The 17,425-nt window shown below is 50.7% G+C and overlaps 2 protein-coding genes across 2 annotated transcripts in view; one reads left to right on the top strand and one right to left on the bottom strand.

Annotated features, from left to right (window-relative positions):
• Positions 1-17,425, bottom strand: part of LOC133349193 (zinc transporter ZIP4-like) — a 135,878-nt gene that overhangs the window by 304 nt on the left and 118,149 nt on the right. The window lies entirely within an intron of this gene.
• Positions 1-17,425, top strand: part of MCM3AP (minichromosome maintenance complex component 3 associated protein) — a 44,546-nt gene that overhangs the window by 9,450 nt on the left and 17,671 nt on the right. Inside the window, 17 exon segments of the mRNA XM_061562465.1 lie at positions 270-469; positions 1,264-1,403; positions 2,807-3,004; positions 4,586-4,854; positions 6,284-6,446; positions 7,087-7,244; positions 7,848-8,047; positions 9,044-9,378; positions 10,073-10,393; positions 11,922-12,022; positions 13,618-13,728; positions 14,474-14,578; positions 14,942-15,003; positions 15,006-15,124; positions 15,126-15,142; positions 15,838-15,916; positions 15,918-15,997. Coding sequence (XP_061418449.1) covers positions 270-469; positions 1,264-1,403; positions 2,807-3,004; positions 4,586-4,854; positions 6,284-6,446; positions 7,087-7,244; positions 7,848-8,047; positions 9,044-9,378; positions 10,073-10,393; positions 11,922-12,022; positions 13,618-13,728; positions 14,474-14,578; positions 14,942-15,003; positions 15,006-15,124; positions 15,126-15,142; positions 15,838-15,916; positions 15,918-15,997 — 2,658 coding nt within the window.

Genomic DNA, 17,425 nt, shown 5'->3' with positions numbered 1-17,425 from the left:
GATGGAGAGGAGAGAGACATCGACAGAGATGTGGAACACGGGGTCAATATTTATCTCACTAGGATGATGGCGTATAAATGTAACTTGAGTTTGAAGTTGTGTTACTAATTACGTAAAACAATGTCTACCTTGCCATGATCTTGTGTGGGTTTTCTGAGAATACTTCTGACACTTTAACAGTTTGGTTGGTAATAGCCCATGCCGATGCCATGCCAAAAGCACCGGTGTTCGTGTGATGATATGATTTTAAAGCAGGTGTTGTCCACCAGGTCTCCGTCAAAACGATTGGAGCCGCTACGAGACGCCGCCACTGAGAGTGTGGAGCTCCCGGTGAAGATGTCACGGGGAGGGGGAGCAACCAAGGAGGAGTTCACCAGCGTGCCGCTTGCCCATCTCAAGGGCTCCGCTGCCGGCAATTCCGAGGAGAGGTACCAGTTGCTGGAGTTGAGAGACAAGCAAATGCGACAAGGTACGGACTTGGAATCTAAAGAGTGAGAATTTGTGCGTGACGGTAGAGTGCTCATCTCTCACAATGATCTGCTGAGTTGGCTGTCCCACTTTCTTCTCCTTATTTTGCTCCACGAGGCTTGGATGCTGCCACTCAAACACAATAATGCGTTACTGATGCCACGTACCAGAAGTGGTGGCGAGATGTTAAATAACCTTGCCTGGTATACAGGAAGTCGTGGGTTCGATCCCAACCCAGACGCCTGCTGTATATTTGGAGTTTGCGTGTGTCTCTCCCCGTCGTTGCGGGGATCTTTGTTCGCGTCCTCCGGTTTTTCCCTCCACATTTAGAATCGACGTACGTTCATGAGTATTTGGCTGCGATACATTTCCACGTGATAAGCCACTGCGTTGAACTTTCATTTGTCATAGCCAGCTCGCTTCTGAGAAAGAGCTACATAGCTCAGTGCGCCTTACCTGGTAAAATAGTTTTTTTGTTCAGTTTTAGTTTAAGGGTTTTTTGTCCGCCGGACTCTTTGAGACCACTTCGATGCCCATCCCGGCGATCGGCCCCGCCCAGCGCAGCCATTCTTGCCGTATCCTTTCTACATCACTCGCCTGCCACTGGTCTATTCTGGACTTTAGCATTCGGATTAAAAACTTATATGTAACTTAAACTGAAAAAGCGAAATGACTGCAAGACCAGTTTTCAAAACACGAATAAAACCGCAACAAGGTAACAAAGTCAACCTGTTTCAAGTGACATGAGTTACTTTTGAAATTGATTGTGACTTGAGTTTCTTCTTTTTTGCTAAGCCCGGACACGACGCACTGAACTGGAGAAGGCCAAGGCGATCGTGGGGACATGTTCGGACATGTGTCCTGAGAAGGAGCGGTACTTGAGGGAGATAAGGAAACAGCTCAGCATTTATGAAGTGATCCCTGGCACTGACAAGGTAAGCCTCCAGTTTTTCTGCGGTCTCTGCTGCCGCTGCTGCTGCCGCTGCGGTTGTGGTGGTGGCCGATGACAGCATTGTGCCAGTTGCCCTCGGTTTTGCATTGGATTAGCACGGTTGGCTACGTACGGTACGAAAGAAGTTCAACACACATACATGTACATTGCAGGACCTGAGAGACAGAAATGGCTTGTGGAGGCCTACGTCCAGCGGTGGATTCACCGTGGCTGATCACAATGATTGCACGAGTGTACATTAATCAAGGGAATTTGGCAAAAGCCCACTTACCCTTCTTGGGTTGTACCCACCACAAACGTCTATAACCTTTGGTTGCAGTAGCTCTCTCGCTACATTTCCTCCTCAGCAGTCCGCCTGCTGTATTGTTTTTCACCTGAAGACGATGGCTTGTGTTGCTATCGAAACGTCGTGATTTATTAGTTATTTTTTCTATCTACGTGACTTTACCGAAAGAACCAAAGCGTATGAAAATAGTTTGTAACAAAAAATTGTATCAACAATTTATTTAATTACCGGCAAAACTTTACTGTACTCGAATTGTAAATGTTGTGGGTTTACTCTCCAACACACAGGTGTGCTGAACTAGTAACTTAGTTCGATGTTTTGTTTACGTGAGAAACCTTACTAATTGGCTGTGTTGAGTGGTGGCGGGTTTAACGACACATTTATATTTACGCGATCTGATGCAAATTAAACCTCTTATGGATAATATTGGTCGCGAAAGCCGACGTGTTTAATTGAGATCTGCTCTGAGCTCCTGGATTAATGGGTAAGAGAAGAAACGCAATTTGGAGACATCATATTGACTGCTGATTAAGGGTGATGTGGCCACAACACATTGATAGAAGGTGGGGTGATGGCCAGTGGTCAGTACTAATAGTGGAGTGGTAGCCAAGGGAGGGACTATGTCTGAGATTCTTCCAGTATGGAGATGGAGGAATTTGGAGTGGCTCATACGCAGGGACTGGATAGTTTGTGGCATTTCGGGAGCTTGAGGGATGATGACAGCTTGGAGGAGAGGACTTCATCCAGCAGCGGATAGGGAACGGCTGATGATGGCGATCGGTTACGATTAATCTTAAGTAAAATGTCAAACGGTGACGCTAAGCCGTCGTGGGAAACGCCACGTTCCTATGGCAGGGATCAGCCTTCCCGTGCGATGACCTCTCTTGATGGCCCCACCAAGGGAAGCTCGCATTCCCTGTGGGGGTGATGGGCCAAGTTGATTCCTCATGCGGGAGTTGAACCTGCGGCGCGGGGGCTCTACGAAAGTGACGCCACCGCGCTCTTTTCACCGCGGCCCCACGTGCCGGCGGTGAAACCTCACGTCCGATACGTGCGGCGCACGTCCCCCCCCCGCCCCCCCTCGCGGTCCGCCGCCGTAGGTGAACCACGCGGCGGTGATCAAGGAGTACAGTCGCTCGTCGGCGGACCAGGAGGAGCCTCTGCCGCACGAGTTGCGGCCGCCGCACGTGCTCGACATGACGATGCAGTACCTCGTGAGCAGCGTGATGCACGTTGGGGAGGATAACTGGGCCGAGTGGTACGACTTTGTGTGGAATCGCACGCGAGGAATCCGCAAGGTACGCGCAGCGGAGCTTGCGGCAGACTCGATCAGAGATGTCCACATTCATATATACACTTGCCACCACTCACCTCCACTCACCACCCTTACCTCCACTCTCCACCCTTACCTCCACTCTCCACCACTCACCTCCACTCACCTCCACACAGCACCACTCACCTCCACACAGCACCACTCACCTGCACACAGCACCACTCAACTCCAGACAAAGATCCCCCATTTCGCCTTAACAGACTTTTATGGGCAAATGCTGTTAGTGAGCGCCTCTGAAGGCTGGTATAGCGCACGAGGAGGGGTTGTTGAGTGGCCGGCACCACGCCCGGCCACCTTTGTCTTCCCACTGCTGAAGTTACAGCCCGCAGCAGCAGGCACTCGTCATTACCGACCTTGAGTTTTCCTGTGTTGAACTAATGCTGCTGGAAAAAATATATATATATGCAACCCCAGAAGGCTGTGTGGCTCATGGAATGTGTAAAAATAATTACGCATCCCATGAGCAGACTCGCATTTGGGTATGTGGTGTATTTATACTGGTAGGAACGAAGTGGACCAGACCACCAATAGATTAATGTGTCCGTCCGTCCGTCCGTCCGCCCGTCCGTGGGAGGGGTGGTGTTGAGGGTGGTGTTGGAAATGAAAGACTACGAGTCTTTAAATCTCACAGCGTTTCTTGTCAAAACAAACACTTTTAATTAACGTTACACTAGAATACAGTAATTTTTTCTTTAACTCCTCTATACCCGGTCGATATCTCTGTACCGGTACTAAGTATTATTCCTACCAGCCCACCCCGCAGGGTCCTGTTTGTCCGTTTATTTATCTGTTGTCTGTGAGGGCCATACTCTTAAAGGGTACAGATTGTGTACAACTGTCAGCGTGCTTTTTCGTAACTATAAACAACAAAGCATTAGCAGTGTAGGAAGGTTATTGAAGCCACATTCCCCGGGTGTGCTTATGTGTGTGTGGGGAGCAGTAGTGTAACAGTTAGCGTCATGCGCTACGAACCCGGTGACCCGAGATCTATTTCCGCTCACGGCCAACACCAGTGACGATTGTCTGAATCGGTTACGGGCCTCCCCTAGGTCAACTCGGCCTCAGTTGAGTACCTGGTGACGTGTAAACATCACCACTGGGGAGACAAAGGCGGCCGGGCGTGTTGTTGGCCACCCACCCCCTCGTGGGCCATGCCGGCCTTCATAGGTGCTCGCTAACAGCATTTGCCCCAACAGTCTGTTAGGCTATACGGGGGATCTTTGTCGTTTTGTAGCGGTAATGCAACGGTTAGCGGACTGTGCTATTAACCCAGCCACCAGATTTACCCCGCTCACGGCAAACACCAGTGACGATTATCTGAATCGGTCCTGGGTCTCCCCTAGGTTGACTCAGCCTCAATTGAAAACCTGGTGCGATGTGTAAAAATATCGCCACTGGGGAGGCCAAGGGTGGTCGGGCGTGGTGCTGGCCACCCGCCTCCTCGTGTGCTGCTCCAGCCTTCATAGGTGCTCGCCTGATAGCACTTGCCCTAACAGTGTGTGAAGGCTATAATGGGGATCTTTGTGTTGTGCGTGTGTGTGTGTAGGATATCACGCAGCAGCACCTGTGTGAACCCATCTCGGTGTCCCTGATCGAGAAGTGCACCCGGTTCCACGTGCTCTGCGCACACCACCTCTGCCAGCAGCCCATGGCCACGTTTGAGCCCAAGATAAACAACGAGAACCTGACCAAATGTCTGCAGAGTCTGAAGGAGATGTACCAGGACCTGGCCAATAAGGGGATTTACTGTCCCGGAGAGCCAGAGTTCCGAGGGTACAGTGTGCTGCTCAACCTCAACCATGGAGACATCCTCAGGTGCTCTCTCCGGCCAGACAAATCTTCGGCTGTCGATTGACACACACACAGCAAGCGTGTCGTATAACATACACAAAGAGATAGATCCCATTTGTAGCCTTTAACAGGCTGTAAGTGCCTTTAGCGAGCAACTATGAAGGCTGGAACGGCTCACGAGGTGGTGGGTGACCAAGACCTCTCTCCGCCACCTTGGTTTCCCCAGTGGTGATATTTACACATGCCATACCAGGTGCTCACTTAAGGCTGAGTTAACATAAGGGAGGACCAGGAACGGATCACACATTTGTCACTTATTGGTCATGAGTGGGATAATCGACCTCGGGTTGCTGGGTTCGTGACGCAGCGCACTGCCCACTGCGTCACCGCTCTCCACTAAATATACACTCGCACACACATAGAAAACACACTAGGTATACACGCATACAAACATTCACAATCTGTGACTCTCACAGTGTGCGTTCATACAGTGAATATCAGACCCAGCCAAACGCGTGAATAGGTGCATATTAAAAGCACATGCAGAGGCCATGCATTACCAATCATGTGACCTTCATCCTTTCCAGGAGACGCTACAAGGAACTTAATTTGCTCGAAGACCAAGCTTCCTCCCTTTTAACATTGTCACGCCATACAAAGCCCACATATGGAGTATATTTTCATTTGTACATGAATTATTACTTACCTTGTTTTTTCAATGAATTCAGCAGATTAATTATTTATCTCCCAAATGTTTTTTTTTTTTTAATCTCACCAACTACAGTCACGTTAAATGTAGGGTTTTAATTACCGTGCAGGTGTGTACGGTAGTTGTTTGTCCAGTTCCTGTGGTACCTTCCGTGCTGTCATCCTTTAAGTGACAATTTGCACGAAGCTGTGCACGTGAGTATCGAGCGGCACGCCGGAATGCAGCGGCTGTCCCGCTGCTGCGGTGATGGCAGCTCACGATGGGGTGGTAGTTCACGATGGTGGTAGTTCACGATGGTGGTAGTTCACGATGGTGGTAGCTCACGATGATGGTAGTTCACGATGGTGGTAGTTCACGATGGTGGTAGTTCACGATGGTGGTAGCTCACGATGATGGTAGTTCACGATGGTGGTAGTTCACGATGGTGGTAGTTCACAATGGTGGCAGTTCACGATGGTGGTAGTTCACGATGGTGGTAGTTCACGATGGTGGTAGCTCACGATGATGGTAGTTCACGATGGTGGTAGTTCACGATGGTGGTAGTTCACGATGGTGGCAGCTCACGGTGGCAGCGGCTGTCTTGCTGCTACCATCGTCGAAGCGGCATTTTATTGACGCGGTTGGCGCTGCGTCAGAATGTGTCTATCATACCAAAATATCTAGTCATTGTCTTCTACACTTCTCTACGTCTTTTTTCTTTCCTCGTACCTCAACAAATGTTTGTGTGTACTGTGTTTCTGGCAGAGAGGTGCAACAGTTTCGAGAGGAAATAAGAAATTCTCCACCGGTGAAGTTTGCCGTGCAAGTGTTTGCAGCGCTCAACAGTAACAACTTCGTTCGGTTCTTCAAGTTGGTGAAGTCTGCCTCCTACCTGAACGCTTGCCTACTGCACAGATACTTCACCCAGGTGCGAATGAGTGCGTGTGAGGGACGATACCCCCCGCCGTGCACACACAAGTCCTGGTGTATCGAGAGAAGCCTTGACACGCGCTCCTCCTGTGCTGGTTACGAGTAACAGAAACACTCCTGCTACCTTTCTGGCTTCTCTGTGCTGTGAAGAAGGCCCATTACCCAAAACGTCTCCGATTATTTTATTTTTAAGGCCACAGCGCAGCTCAGTCTGTTCTCTTATAACGCCGCTTGTTTTCAAAACGCGGATTTGATTTAACACAATTAATGTACGAGGGAACATTTTATAACGCAGATATAATTTAGATACAATGGGATGGAGCGACCTGAACTACGTCACGGGAGTAGGAATAAGCACTTGTGAGGCTGCCTCGGTGTAGCATCACGCGAGGGTGGGATGCTGCTGGATGCTTCGAGACGCGCCTCAGTCTTTGTTCAGCCTGCGTATGCATCTCAGGAGTTATCGCGGACCGTGCTTTACCCGATATACATTATTTTAACGCGATTTTCCCATCGTGCGGTGTTCTCCAGGAACGCCACTTCCACGTTATAGGCGAACCGGCTGCATCGCCAAATAATTTGTTTAGTCGTCGAATTGCGAGTGAATGTGGAATGTGTTGTGTGATTGGGTCGTGCAGGTCCGTCGCGACGCACTGAAGGCCCTCAACGTGGCGTTCACGGTGCCACAGCGGAGCGCCAGCTTCCCGCTCCAGCAGATGATGCGCATGCTGCTCTTCACGAGCGAGAAGGAAGCTGCCGAGTTCTTCTCACACTATGGCCTCAATGTGAACGATGAGTAAGAACCACCCCCCCACCCCCCCCCCCCCCGGGCACGTGTCCCCACTAAAACATTGGTGGATGAACGATGGCGGTGGTTGCTGAGAGCTGCTTGCTACGATGAGCCCCTCGGCGCTGCAGTTCCCGCCTCGGTGTGTTTGCGAGTGAAACAAACGGAGTGGATAATTGCGACCGTCCAGTTTTTTTGGTGAGAACTGACTCGTGCCGCCCCCCCCCCCCCCCCCCATCTGTGACGATGACGAGAGACAGAGAGAGAGAGACCTGGCAAAAGAGCAGCATTGGGACAAGGGAAATGAAGCACACAATGTAAACACGTCACAGAGTAGGAGTAGAGTAAATATGAACAAGAATTGCATCGTATGTCTAAATTTGAACTGCACAGTGCTCTAATTATGCACTCCCAGAAGGCCGTGTGGCTGATGGAATGCGTAAAAAACACTTGTTTCTTGTAAGTGGTGGGACTGATATGGGAAGGAGGCATCCTGCAGGTTTATTTTTTTTTATTTTCCCCACAATGACTGATTACATTGTATCATGTCGACATTGCCTTCCAACAACCCCTAGAAATGCTGATTTATCTCGTGTGCGTGTCTGTGTGGAGGACTGTGGAGTTGAATCGCTCGTCGTTCATCGAGCCCGAGTGCACCCTGTCGATGAGGAAGTCGTCCTCCATCGAGGGCAAGCTCACGACGTTGCTGGGAGAGGTGGTGAACGGGGCGCCGCTCGGCGCAGCTCCACGGCACGTGCCCAGCAGCAGCTTCGACCTCCAGGGACAGTATGCGGGCGACCTCTCCGCTGAAGGTGCGCGTGTGTCTGCGTACGTTTGTCTTGTTTTGCAACGTGCATCGCCAGCCGACCGTGCTAAAAGCATGGATTTTCATATTCTTGGTTCTTTCGGTAAAGTCACGTAGAAGGGAAATAATGAAATAATAAATATTCAACAATCAAATTCTCACGGCGTTTCGATTGCAACACAAGCAATCATCATCAGGTGTGAAAACCACGGCAAGAAAATGTTTTAGCTGTGGTTTTCACACCTGAACCAAGAATATGAATCCCGGCAGTCACGAAAGCTTTAAATCATTAATATTCAATTCAGATTTAAAAGTGCATAGCTCCAGTGACTTCCTAATGTCAGGAGGAGGAGACCCATAGAGACCAACAAAGATCCACAGAGACCCATACTTATATGTATGTATGTTGAACTTCTTTCGCACCTTACGTAGCCACCCGTGCTAATCGTAGGTGTGGGGGAAGGACAACAAACTAGACACAGAAAGCACGAGTTTTCAATTTTGATTATAAAATGCATTGTTCCAGTAACTCCCTAATATCGGAAGGAAGAGACCCATAGAGACCCACAGAGATCCAATGACTCGTATAGAGCCATAGAGACCCACAGAGTACCCATACTCGTATGTATGTACGTGTGTTGAACTTCTTTCGCACCGTACGTAGCCAGCCAACTGTGCTTATTCGAGGATGCGGGGAAGGTAAACTAAATAAACACAAACAGCAGTTGGAAAGAAAGGAGTTTTCAATCTAGGTTTAAGGAGCGTGCCATGGACGCCGTCGCTGCAGGTCCTGCCGAATTTGTGCAGTCTGGCGGTGATGTTGCTGCTTTGTGTAATCCCAATGCAGTAATTTGCAGGTAATTTGTCATCATTGTGACATTTGGCCAATATCCATTCCATTGTATGGGTTTGTTTTTGTATTTACCATCATACACGTTAGCACTACCAGTCTTCATATATGTTTTTTGTCCTGAGAGTGGTGTGTTTTAAATGTTGTTTTCAGATCCCAAGGATACCCCTGTGTTCGGAAAGCCTACAGAGAGAGGAGCTCTGCTCGTAGAGGATATGGAGTTCACCTACACCCCCGCGGCCTGTAGCCCAAAACGTACTCCTGCCACCGTTCAGTCGGCACCAGCGGAGAGGGCGACGGTGAGCCTGGGCACCGCTGCGGCCTCCTCGCACAAGGCCGTTTCTCCCGTGGAGATTGCGCCGGCGGTCTTGACACAAGCGTGCGCTCCCACGTCCTCGGAGCCTCCTGAGCGCGCGTCTTCTCACGCGCCACCTGTCGAGCAAGATGCGCCCGACGCCGCCACTTCACTCCCGGCGTTCTCTCCGGAGGTGAGCTCGTGGAGTGGCACCGTGTCTCAGCGGCTGGTGTTATCGGTGGTCCGTACATAGCTAACCGTGATCATTGGAGGTGCGGGAAATCTCAGGTTCACATTGAAATTTAACCGCCACTACGGGGTGGGATTCCACAAAACTCTAAGATCTTTCAACAAACTCCGGGATAAGAAGGCTCAGCTAATCGAATCTCTCACCTTTCTGAAGAGATGCCGCGACTCTAAGGCGCCCTTCCCCCCTCCATCCCAGCTTAAATAGTCGCTCCAAGCCTGGAGTGTGTCATTCAGACTCTTGTCTTCTCGACAGACCTGTTCTCCACCTGAGTACGGCTGCTTGCGTTGTGGCCGAAACGTCGTGAGAATTATTGTATTATGTTTTTATTTTTTTATTTCCATTCTACGTGACTTTACCAAAAGAACCAAGAAGATTGGCGTGAACTTTGCTGTTGACTTCCTCACCCACTTTACCATCACCTCCTGAGCCACCGTGACCTCTGCTTCCTGTCTCAGCTGCAGACGACTACGATTGTTTTAACTCTGACCGAGCATCGGCGTGGATCGCTGACCATGTGCCCGGAGGTAGTGGCGGTGTGGCTGTCCGTTCCTTTTGGCACTGCTCTAACAATGCATCGTTTTCCCTCCCTCCCTCCCTCCTTCTCCCGCCCTCCCTTACGTGTCATGCGCGTGCGCAGCCTCAGCGTCCCCGTGAGTTAGCGGAGCCTCCTCCGTTGCCGGGTGGCGAGGGTGGCATGTTGGTCCAGAGCCGAGGCTCTTTGGCGGACGCCGTGGCCCTGATACCGGCGCTCGCTCCCCCCCAGCGGCCGTCGGTTGCCGCGGCCGGCCCGTCTAGGGTTGCCGCGGCCGTGCCGTTGCCGCCCGCTCTTCCGCCCGCTCCTCCGCCCGCTCTTCCGCCCGCCGCCGCTCCTCCGCCCATCGCCATTCCTCCACCCGCCGCTGCTCCTGCTGCCCCCGTCGCTGCCGCTGCTCGGCCTCCTGCGCTCATTGACGAGCAGGTGAAGCGCACGCGCCATGCAGCCGGGGTTAGGGTGGGTTTCACAGGATGGGTACCCCAGGGCGAAACGGGTGTTGGTGTCTTAGTCAAGTTGCCTACAAAAATGTGCGTGTTTTGGTGAAACGTGCTGCTAAACCCTTCACCAAGCTGACTTTCCAACACATTTTTATGATTGTTAATATTTTCGATGGCCCATGAAAAGCCTCGCCGAGGCTGAAGACTTTTTTCAGGAGGTTCCTGCTTAGTTTTCGCAACAAGGGGCAACGCTTGCTATGCGTTTCCTAATGAAGTAATTTGCAAGCCATTTTTTCTCTCTCAATTTTGGACCATGACGCTGGCACACATGGCCCTACTTTCTTTCCGAAAATGCGCTCCACCCGGCACGGTTAATACCATGGTTAATACCATGGTTAATACCATGGTTAATACCATGGTTAATACCATGGTTAATACCGTGGTTAATACCATGGTTAATACCATGGTTAATACCATGGTTAATACCATGGTTAATACCGTGGTTAATACCGTGGTTAATACCGTGCATCAACTAGAGCGCCCACAGGCTCGAACCACCAACCTCTGCTACCGCTGAGCCACGTCACGGCACTAACACACGGACGCATGGCTGCGCATTCAGAGGAGTGATATTGCGCACAGTGGCGAGAGGGGTGCCGTGGTGGTGGGATGTTAACTTCCTTGCCTGGTATGCAAGAGGTCGTGGGTTCGATCCCAACCCTGACACCTCTGTATTTGCAATTTGCATGTTCTCCCCGTAACCAAGTTAGGTTTTTGTCCAGGTTCTCCGGGTTTTTCCATCCACATTTAGAAACATGCGTTAAGAGTATTTGGTTGCTATACATTTCCACATGATCAGTAATTTCATTGAGCTGAAAAAGAGCTATATAGCTAAGTGGGCCTTACCTGGGGAAATATAAATAGTTGAGTTGACATCATTGCACTAAAGATGGCCACTTTGTGGTTGTAACATGGCCCAGCGGTAACGCTTGTTACGGAGGTTTACAATTCGAATCTGACAGGGCCGCCCCGGTTATTCCTTCCGGTGCGTTAATTTACTGTGCGGCGTCTGCTTCGCAGTGGTCGTTACAGATCGCCTGATGTCATTCGAAACAAGCAGGCCATTGTGTATCGGCGTCGGGGGTACTTATTCTCAAAATTTCTAAAAATATCCACAAATCACTCAATTGGCAATACTGGCAGAATAATGTCCAATGTTCCAAACAGTGACAGCAGTCGCTGGTGTTGCCCTTCGAATGTTCGGTATGAGATGTGATGTAAAGGGCTTTTGAGTTTTGTAGAGTCGTACAAAGGCAACCGCCATATAAAGGCAGTACCGATCATCTTTATTACATCTGTCTACGGTTGCTGCTGTTGTTGCCGCTGTCATTTGGCTCAACTTTCTATGTCGAGGTCCGTGTACGGGGACGCGCATCTGCCCCGTCACGTTGGCGCCGTGTCGTGGTTGTGCGTGGCGTGAGTGAGTGACGCGTGATCATGCGGTGGTGTGCCAGGTCGTGGAGTCCGTGTGGGGGGAGCTGCTGCTCTCCGTGGTGCCCCAGCTCAGCGGGGAGCTCGCCGTGGAGGTGATGCGCCACTTCAGCCTCGCATATGGGTATGCCTTCTGTTTTTTTGGGGTATTTTTATTTTACCAGGGTAAGGCCCCCCCACGGAGCTATTATATAGCTCTTTTTCAGAAGCGACCTGGCCACAAATGATAGCTCAACAATGTGGCTTATCGCGTGGAAATTTATAGCGGCCAAATAATGCTAAAAGTCGAACAATCTCTGTGGCTGTATAATTTGAAAAAAGCCGTAACTTCACTTGAGCACTGTTTTCAAATAACCTGAAGCTGTTAACTGACAAATTTATCTTCACCGATGGACGCTTGATAGCGAAGAGTGAAGAGAGTAGAGTGTTGATACTGTCTGAAGTGACTTAGCAAATAATAAAGGCCAAAGAGAAGCATAAGAGTTACCAATAAATTGATCAGAGTATAATTGTATCTTGTCTAAATGTAATGGCAGGGAATATTGAAAAAGAATGTCATCAAACACTTCACTGCATTTCACTCTAGCACGGTATTAATGGCAGTGAATGTTGCATAAAAGGAAGTCATAAAACACCTCACAGAATTTCACCGCAGCACTGCATTAATGGCAGTGGTTGTTGCACGCAACTAAGTCATCAAAGACCTGACGTAATGTCACAGTAGCACTGTATTTAACGGACGTTCAATTACTTGCAATTCACTACTCTGATACGTACTTATCTTCCGCTTTTGCCTCGCTGGGGTTGAAAACAATTGGAATTCAATACAGTGTCTGCAAAGTAGCAGAGAAATGTTTATTGTAGCATGATTTGGAAGCGTTAAGTAGACTTGCCTTTTGTTGGACATGCCGAAGAAACAAATAAAGGCACCAAATGCACAGTGATGCGGCGTAGAATTATGTATTGCCTTCACTTTCTATAAAGATACGTAAAATCGAAAGCTAATTTGCGCAATTTTTTTTATCATAACTGCTCGACCCTCTGCGTTAGTTAATTATGGGGCGGGGAGGGGGGGGCGGCGCACGTGGAGTGACGTCACGCGCAGGACACACACACACAGCCTTGTTTGGCTCGTTATATTAGTTGCTGCGTTGATTTATTTACGAGCTTTACAAAGAAAGGTCAAAATGAAAGAGAATTTGCGTAAACAAATTTTCGTTTCCACCCCATCTTCTTCATGCGGAGTGAGGTCACCCGTTCATGATTATTAATGACGGGGGAGCAGGGGGGGGGGGTCCATGTGGAGGACCCCACCTGTTCATGATTATTAACGAGGGGGGCTGGTCGACGTGGAGTGACGTCACGCGCGTTACACACAGACATTGTTGGCTCATTATAATAGTGATTTTACTTTTACGGCCATCATGAGCCGGACTGCCATTACGTGTCCAGTACTCACCCAGATTCAGCCTTAGTGTCTTAGGGTAACCTTGAGATGACGTGAAACCTTGTATCTGAAATATTTTAGATTCATCTCTTGTTCATAATTCATTTTTGGGTTCTCCCAAATTGATCATTTTACGATGAATCGTAATAATGGCTGTTTGCTTATGATGTAAAACCTGAGCTGCGAAGCTTGCTGTCCTGGACTCTGTAATAATAGTGACAATGTCTATCTCCGCCACGGTGCGTGCTGGGATCCTGGCTACGGTGCCGTAGGTGCGCAGAGGGCATTGCCAGCGCGCTCACTGAAGACGTCACGCTGGAAGCCGTGCGGGAGCTCGGCAGTGCATGCATCGCCGAGGAGAAACAGAAAATCTTACAAGAGCGGTGAATGAGCCGCACCACACTCGTGTCGTTGAACTCTTCGTTTTTGCTGTCGCGACAAAAAATGCTAATTATCTGATCGTAATGCACGCGGTTTCTACTTTGTTGATATTACATCCGACGGCGTGACACCTGTTGTTTGAGATGCGCTCTTGTGCCACGTTTTGTTCTGCATGAAGTCGCGGTTAAAAGGAAGGGCAGACATTCCCTGCAATCGTTTAAATTGGGATGCTCTCCTTGTGGGCCATTAAGGAAGCATTCTACTTTAATTAGGCGGGATTCTAGAGATGGAAGTGTTGCTGATGACGCTGTGGTGGCTGTCTTGCCGGTGACTCGATTGCGTGTTGCCGCATGTGTGCGTGCGTGTGTATGCGTGCGTGTGTGTGCGTGCGTGTTGGGGAGCGGTAGTGTAGCGGTTAGCGCGCTGCGCTATGAACCCGGCAATCTGGGTTCGATTCCCGCTCACGGTCAACACCGGTGACGATGATCTGAACCGGTCCTGGGCCTCCCCTAGGTCGACTCAGCCTCAAATGAGTACCTGGTGCGGTGTGTAAACATTGCTACTAGGGAGACAAAGGCGGTCGGGCGTGGTGCTGGCCACCCATCCTGTCGTGTACCGTTCCGGCCTTCATAGGTGCTTGCTAACAGCACTTGCCCCTACCGTATTTCAAGGCTATACGGGGGATCTTTGTGTGCGTGCGTGTGCGTGCGTATGTGTGCGTGTATGTGCGTGTGCATGCGTGTACAGGCTGCGTGCCGAGGTGCGGGAGCACGCTGCGCTGGCCATCTGCCACGAACTCGCCGAGGAGGTGGCGTCCGCTGTGCTCTCCGAGATCGCGGCCACGCAGCTCCGGTGAGCTCGTGCATTGCCGACGGGGAATTGGCCGCGTCCGCATACAACGCACACAACTAACTCAACTTGTTGTATTTTTCCATTTAAAGCTTTTGTGACTGCAGGGATTCATCTTCTTGGTTCTTTCGGTAAAGTCACGTAGAAGGGAAATAATCCATAACGTGGCCTTCTCCAGGAACGCAACTACCATGTTATAGAAGAACAGACTGTGTATGTTTTGGATCTTTGTACCTCTCAGTGCATGTCCAGCCTGGTCTTGAGCAAGATGCGGATGAACGCAGGTGGCTTCGTTGTCGCCCGTTGTCTATCGCCGGCGTCGATGCCCCACGCTGACGCTTGCTGGAATGGTTGTTGGGCGCGCAGTCTCGCCGAAGAGCAGATGCTGAGGGAGCGGATCTCGCGCTGCGGTGAAGAGGTCGGCGGCTTCTGCTGGAACAGGTCGTGGCTGAAGAGGTGTCAGAGCTCGTCACTCGGCTGCAGCGGGAGGCACGAGAACGGGCTCGCAGCCTCGCCCTGGCAGCGGCCGCCGTGTCGCTGTCTCGTACCTAGGCAGTACTTCCACAGGTATATCCCCCCCAACGTACTTCCATGAGATTCTTCGTGCAATTCTGTAGACACGTGTATGAGCAAAGTTCTTCACGTCAAACGATGATTTTGCACGTTAATGTGAGGATATAAATTCATCATTATCAGGACAGTGCCACGGTGGCTATGAGATGTTAACTACCTCGCCTGGTATACAGGAGGTTGTGGGTTTGATCCCAACTCTGACGGCTATGTATTAGTAGCTGGCATCTTCTACCCATCAGGCGTGTGGATTTTTATCAGGGTCCTCCAGTGTTTTCCCTCCACATTTAGAAACACGCGTTTGGAGTATTTGGCTGCTATAATATTAGCACGTGATGAGCCACTTTGTTGAGCTATCAATTCTGGCCAGGTCGCTTCTGAAAAAGAGCTAAATAGGTCAGTGGGCATTACCTGGTAAAATAAAAACGTTAAGTTTAATTCCTGTTGACTTTTCCGACCAGTGGTACTAATTTTATCGACCCGGAGAAAAATCCACAGGGATAACATGTAAACTCCATTTTTTTCAGGCGTCAGGGTCGGGATCGAACCCACGACCATCCGCACACCAGGCGAGGGAGTTAACATCTCGAACAGCGGTTGTCCTACGGATAGACACGGCCCCCGACATAGGAATGAGGGATTTCCACCGCCTGAGCGCTCGAGATATCACTCGGATGGTTTGTTGTTTGCAGGTGGAGCACGAGGCTGGCCGCCAGGAAGCGCCTGCGGAGGTCCATGCTGACCTTCCCGGCGGCGCCGGCCTACTGCGCAGTCGGCCTTCCACCACAGCCACTTCCCGCTGGCGGAGCGCGAGGGCGGCACGGAGCCGCGCGATCACATCGACACGGGCAGGTGCAGAGCGCGAGCGCGGCAGGCGATTAAAGGCTGCACGCGGAGACTGCGGCTTGATGCTCAGATGAGCATTGAAGGCTCTCACCTACTCTTTAAAGCTTGAAGCCTTCCCACCGAGTGCTGCTTATCGTCGCGGCTCTGGGAGGAGGGACGACTTGGCCGAGTCAACCCCCCCAACCGACATTTCAGCGCCACAACATTCCGATTGTTTAATATAGCCAGAAGTGATAAATGTTAGTTTTGCTTCATGAAATTGAATGACGTTGCATTCGTTAGGATGCCGGCTATTTAAAGCGCAGTGTTTACGGTTATTCTTTTGGTACTAATAGCGATTTAGATGCCTCGCTCAAACTTTGACGCGTCTCTCCCTGGCCTCGCGGCCACCGGTAGAGATAAGCACCACTCACCAGTCTCACAACAATCCAGTTCACAACCACAGGTAAGCATTATGGCATAGACCTGTACCTGTACCTGGTGTAGACAACAACAACCGCCATTCGCCACTAAGTGGTGGTGACATCACCTACGACGCTTGTGCCAGGCTATGTGCATGTTGAGGCCACGTGAAGTGTCGAACGCCTGCTGGCAGGAGGTCACGGGACAGACCTAGGTGCCACGGGTCGACTGACTGAGATGACTGGCTGATGCACCACCTGTGCCCCCTACTGTGCCAACTTGCTGTGCTTTAGACACCCGGCGCTCCGCTCGTTGTTGTGAGCGTCGCTCCTCTGCCCTCCGTTGTTGTTGGAGGGCGACTGCCTCCAACTGGCCAGTCGCGTCCTTCACGAGCCTCCTCCACAGAGGCAGATCTTGACACTGCTGGTACCAGTCAGCGTGTTGGTAATTACAAGCGAGCCTCAGGCAGGTACAGAGCCTCGGAGGCATTATTGCCCAATTTAATTGAACAATTAACCGTGATTGTGAAAAATACTCCGTGTGCTTAATTGCGTAACTCAATAGGGTTAGACGCAAACCTGTGGAGGACATCGTACGTGAAACGAATTCCCACTGCTGTCTACCGTGCGGTGCCGCTGGCAGAAGCCGTTGCGTTACGTTTCTACAAAGCCCCCAGGATGTGAACCAGAGGTCGCAACCGGGTACCCGATACCCGGCTACCCGTACCCGGCCAGGTACGGGTACGGGTACCCGTTTGCGACCCTGGTGCGGCCGGGTACGGGTACGGGTAGGCCGTGAGTCACTGGTGAGTAACCGTTTGTCACTCATTTCGGGTAGGGTACGGGTAGGGTACGGGTAGGGAACGGGTACCCGTACCTGGCCGGGTACGGGTACCCATTTGCGACCCTGGTGCGGCCGGGTACGGGTAAGGAATCAAAACCCATTTGCGACCTCTGATGTAAACTCGTGTTGTTGTCACGTTACGTGGTTTGTCCGAACACGCCCTGTCCCCCACCACCACCGGTGGCGAGT

This window comes from Lethenteron reissneri, chromosome 29 (assembly GCF_015708825.2).
Source record: "Lethenteron reissneri isolate LAM-NWPU_2019-01 chromosome 29, ASM1570882v1, whole genome shotgun sequence".
NCBI classification, from domain to species: domain Eukaryota; kingdom Metazoa; phylum Chordata; class Hyperoartia; order Petromyzontiformes; family Petromyzontidae; genus Lethenteron; species Lethenteron reissneri.
Note: the sequence above shows the minus strand (reverse complement) of the source record. Positions and strands in the feature narration are given on the sequence as shown.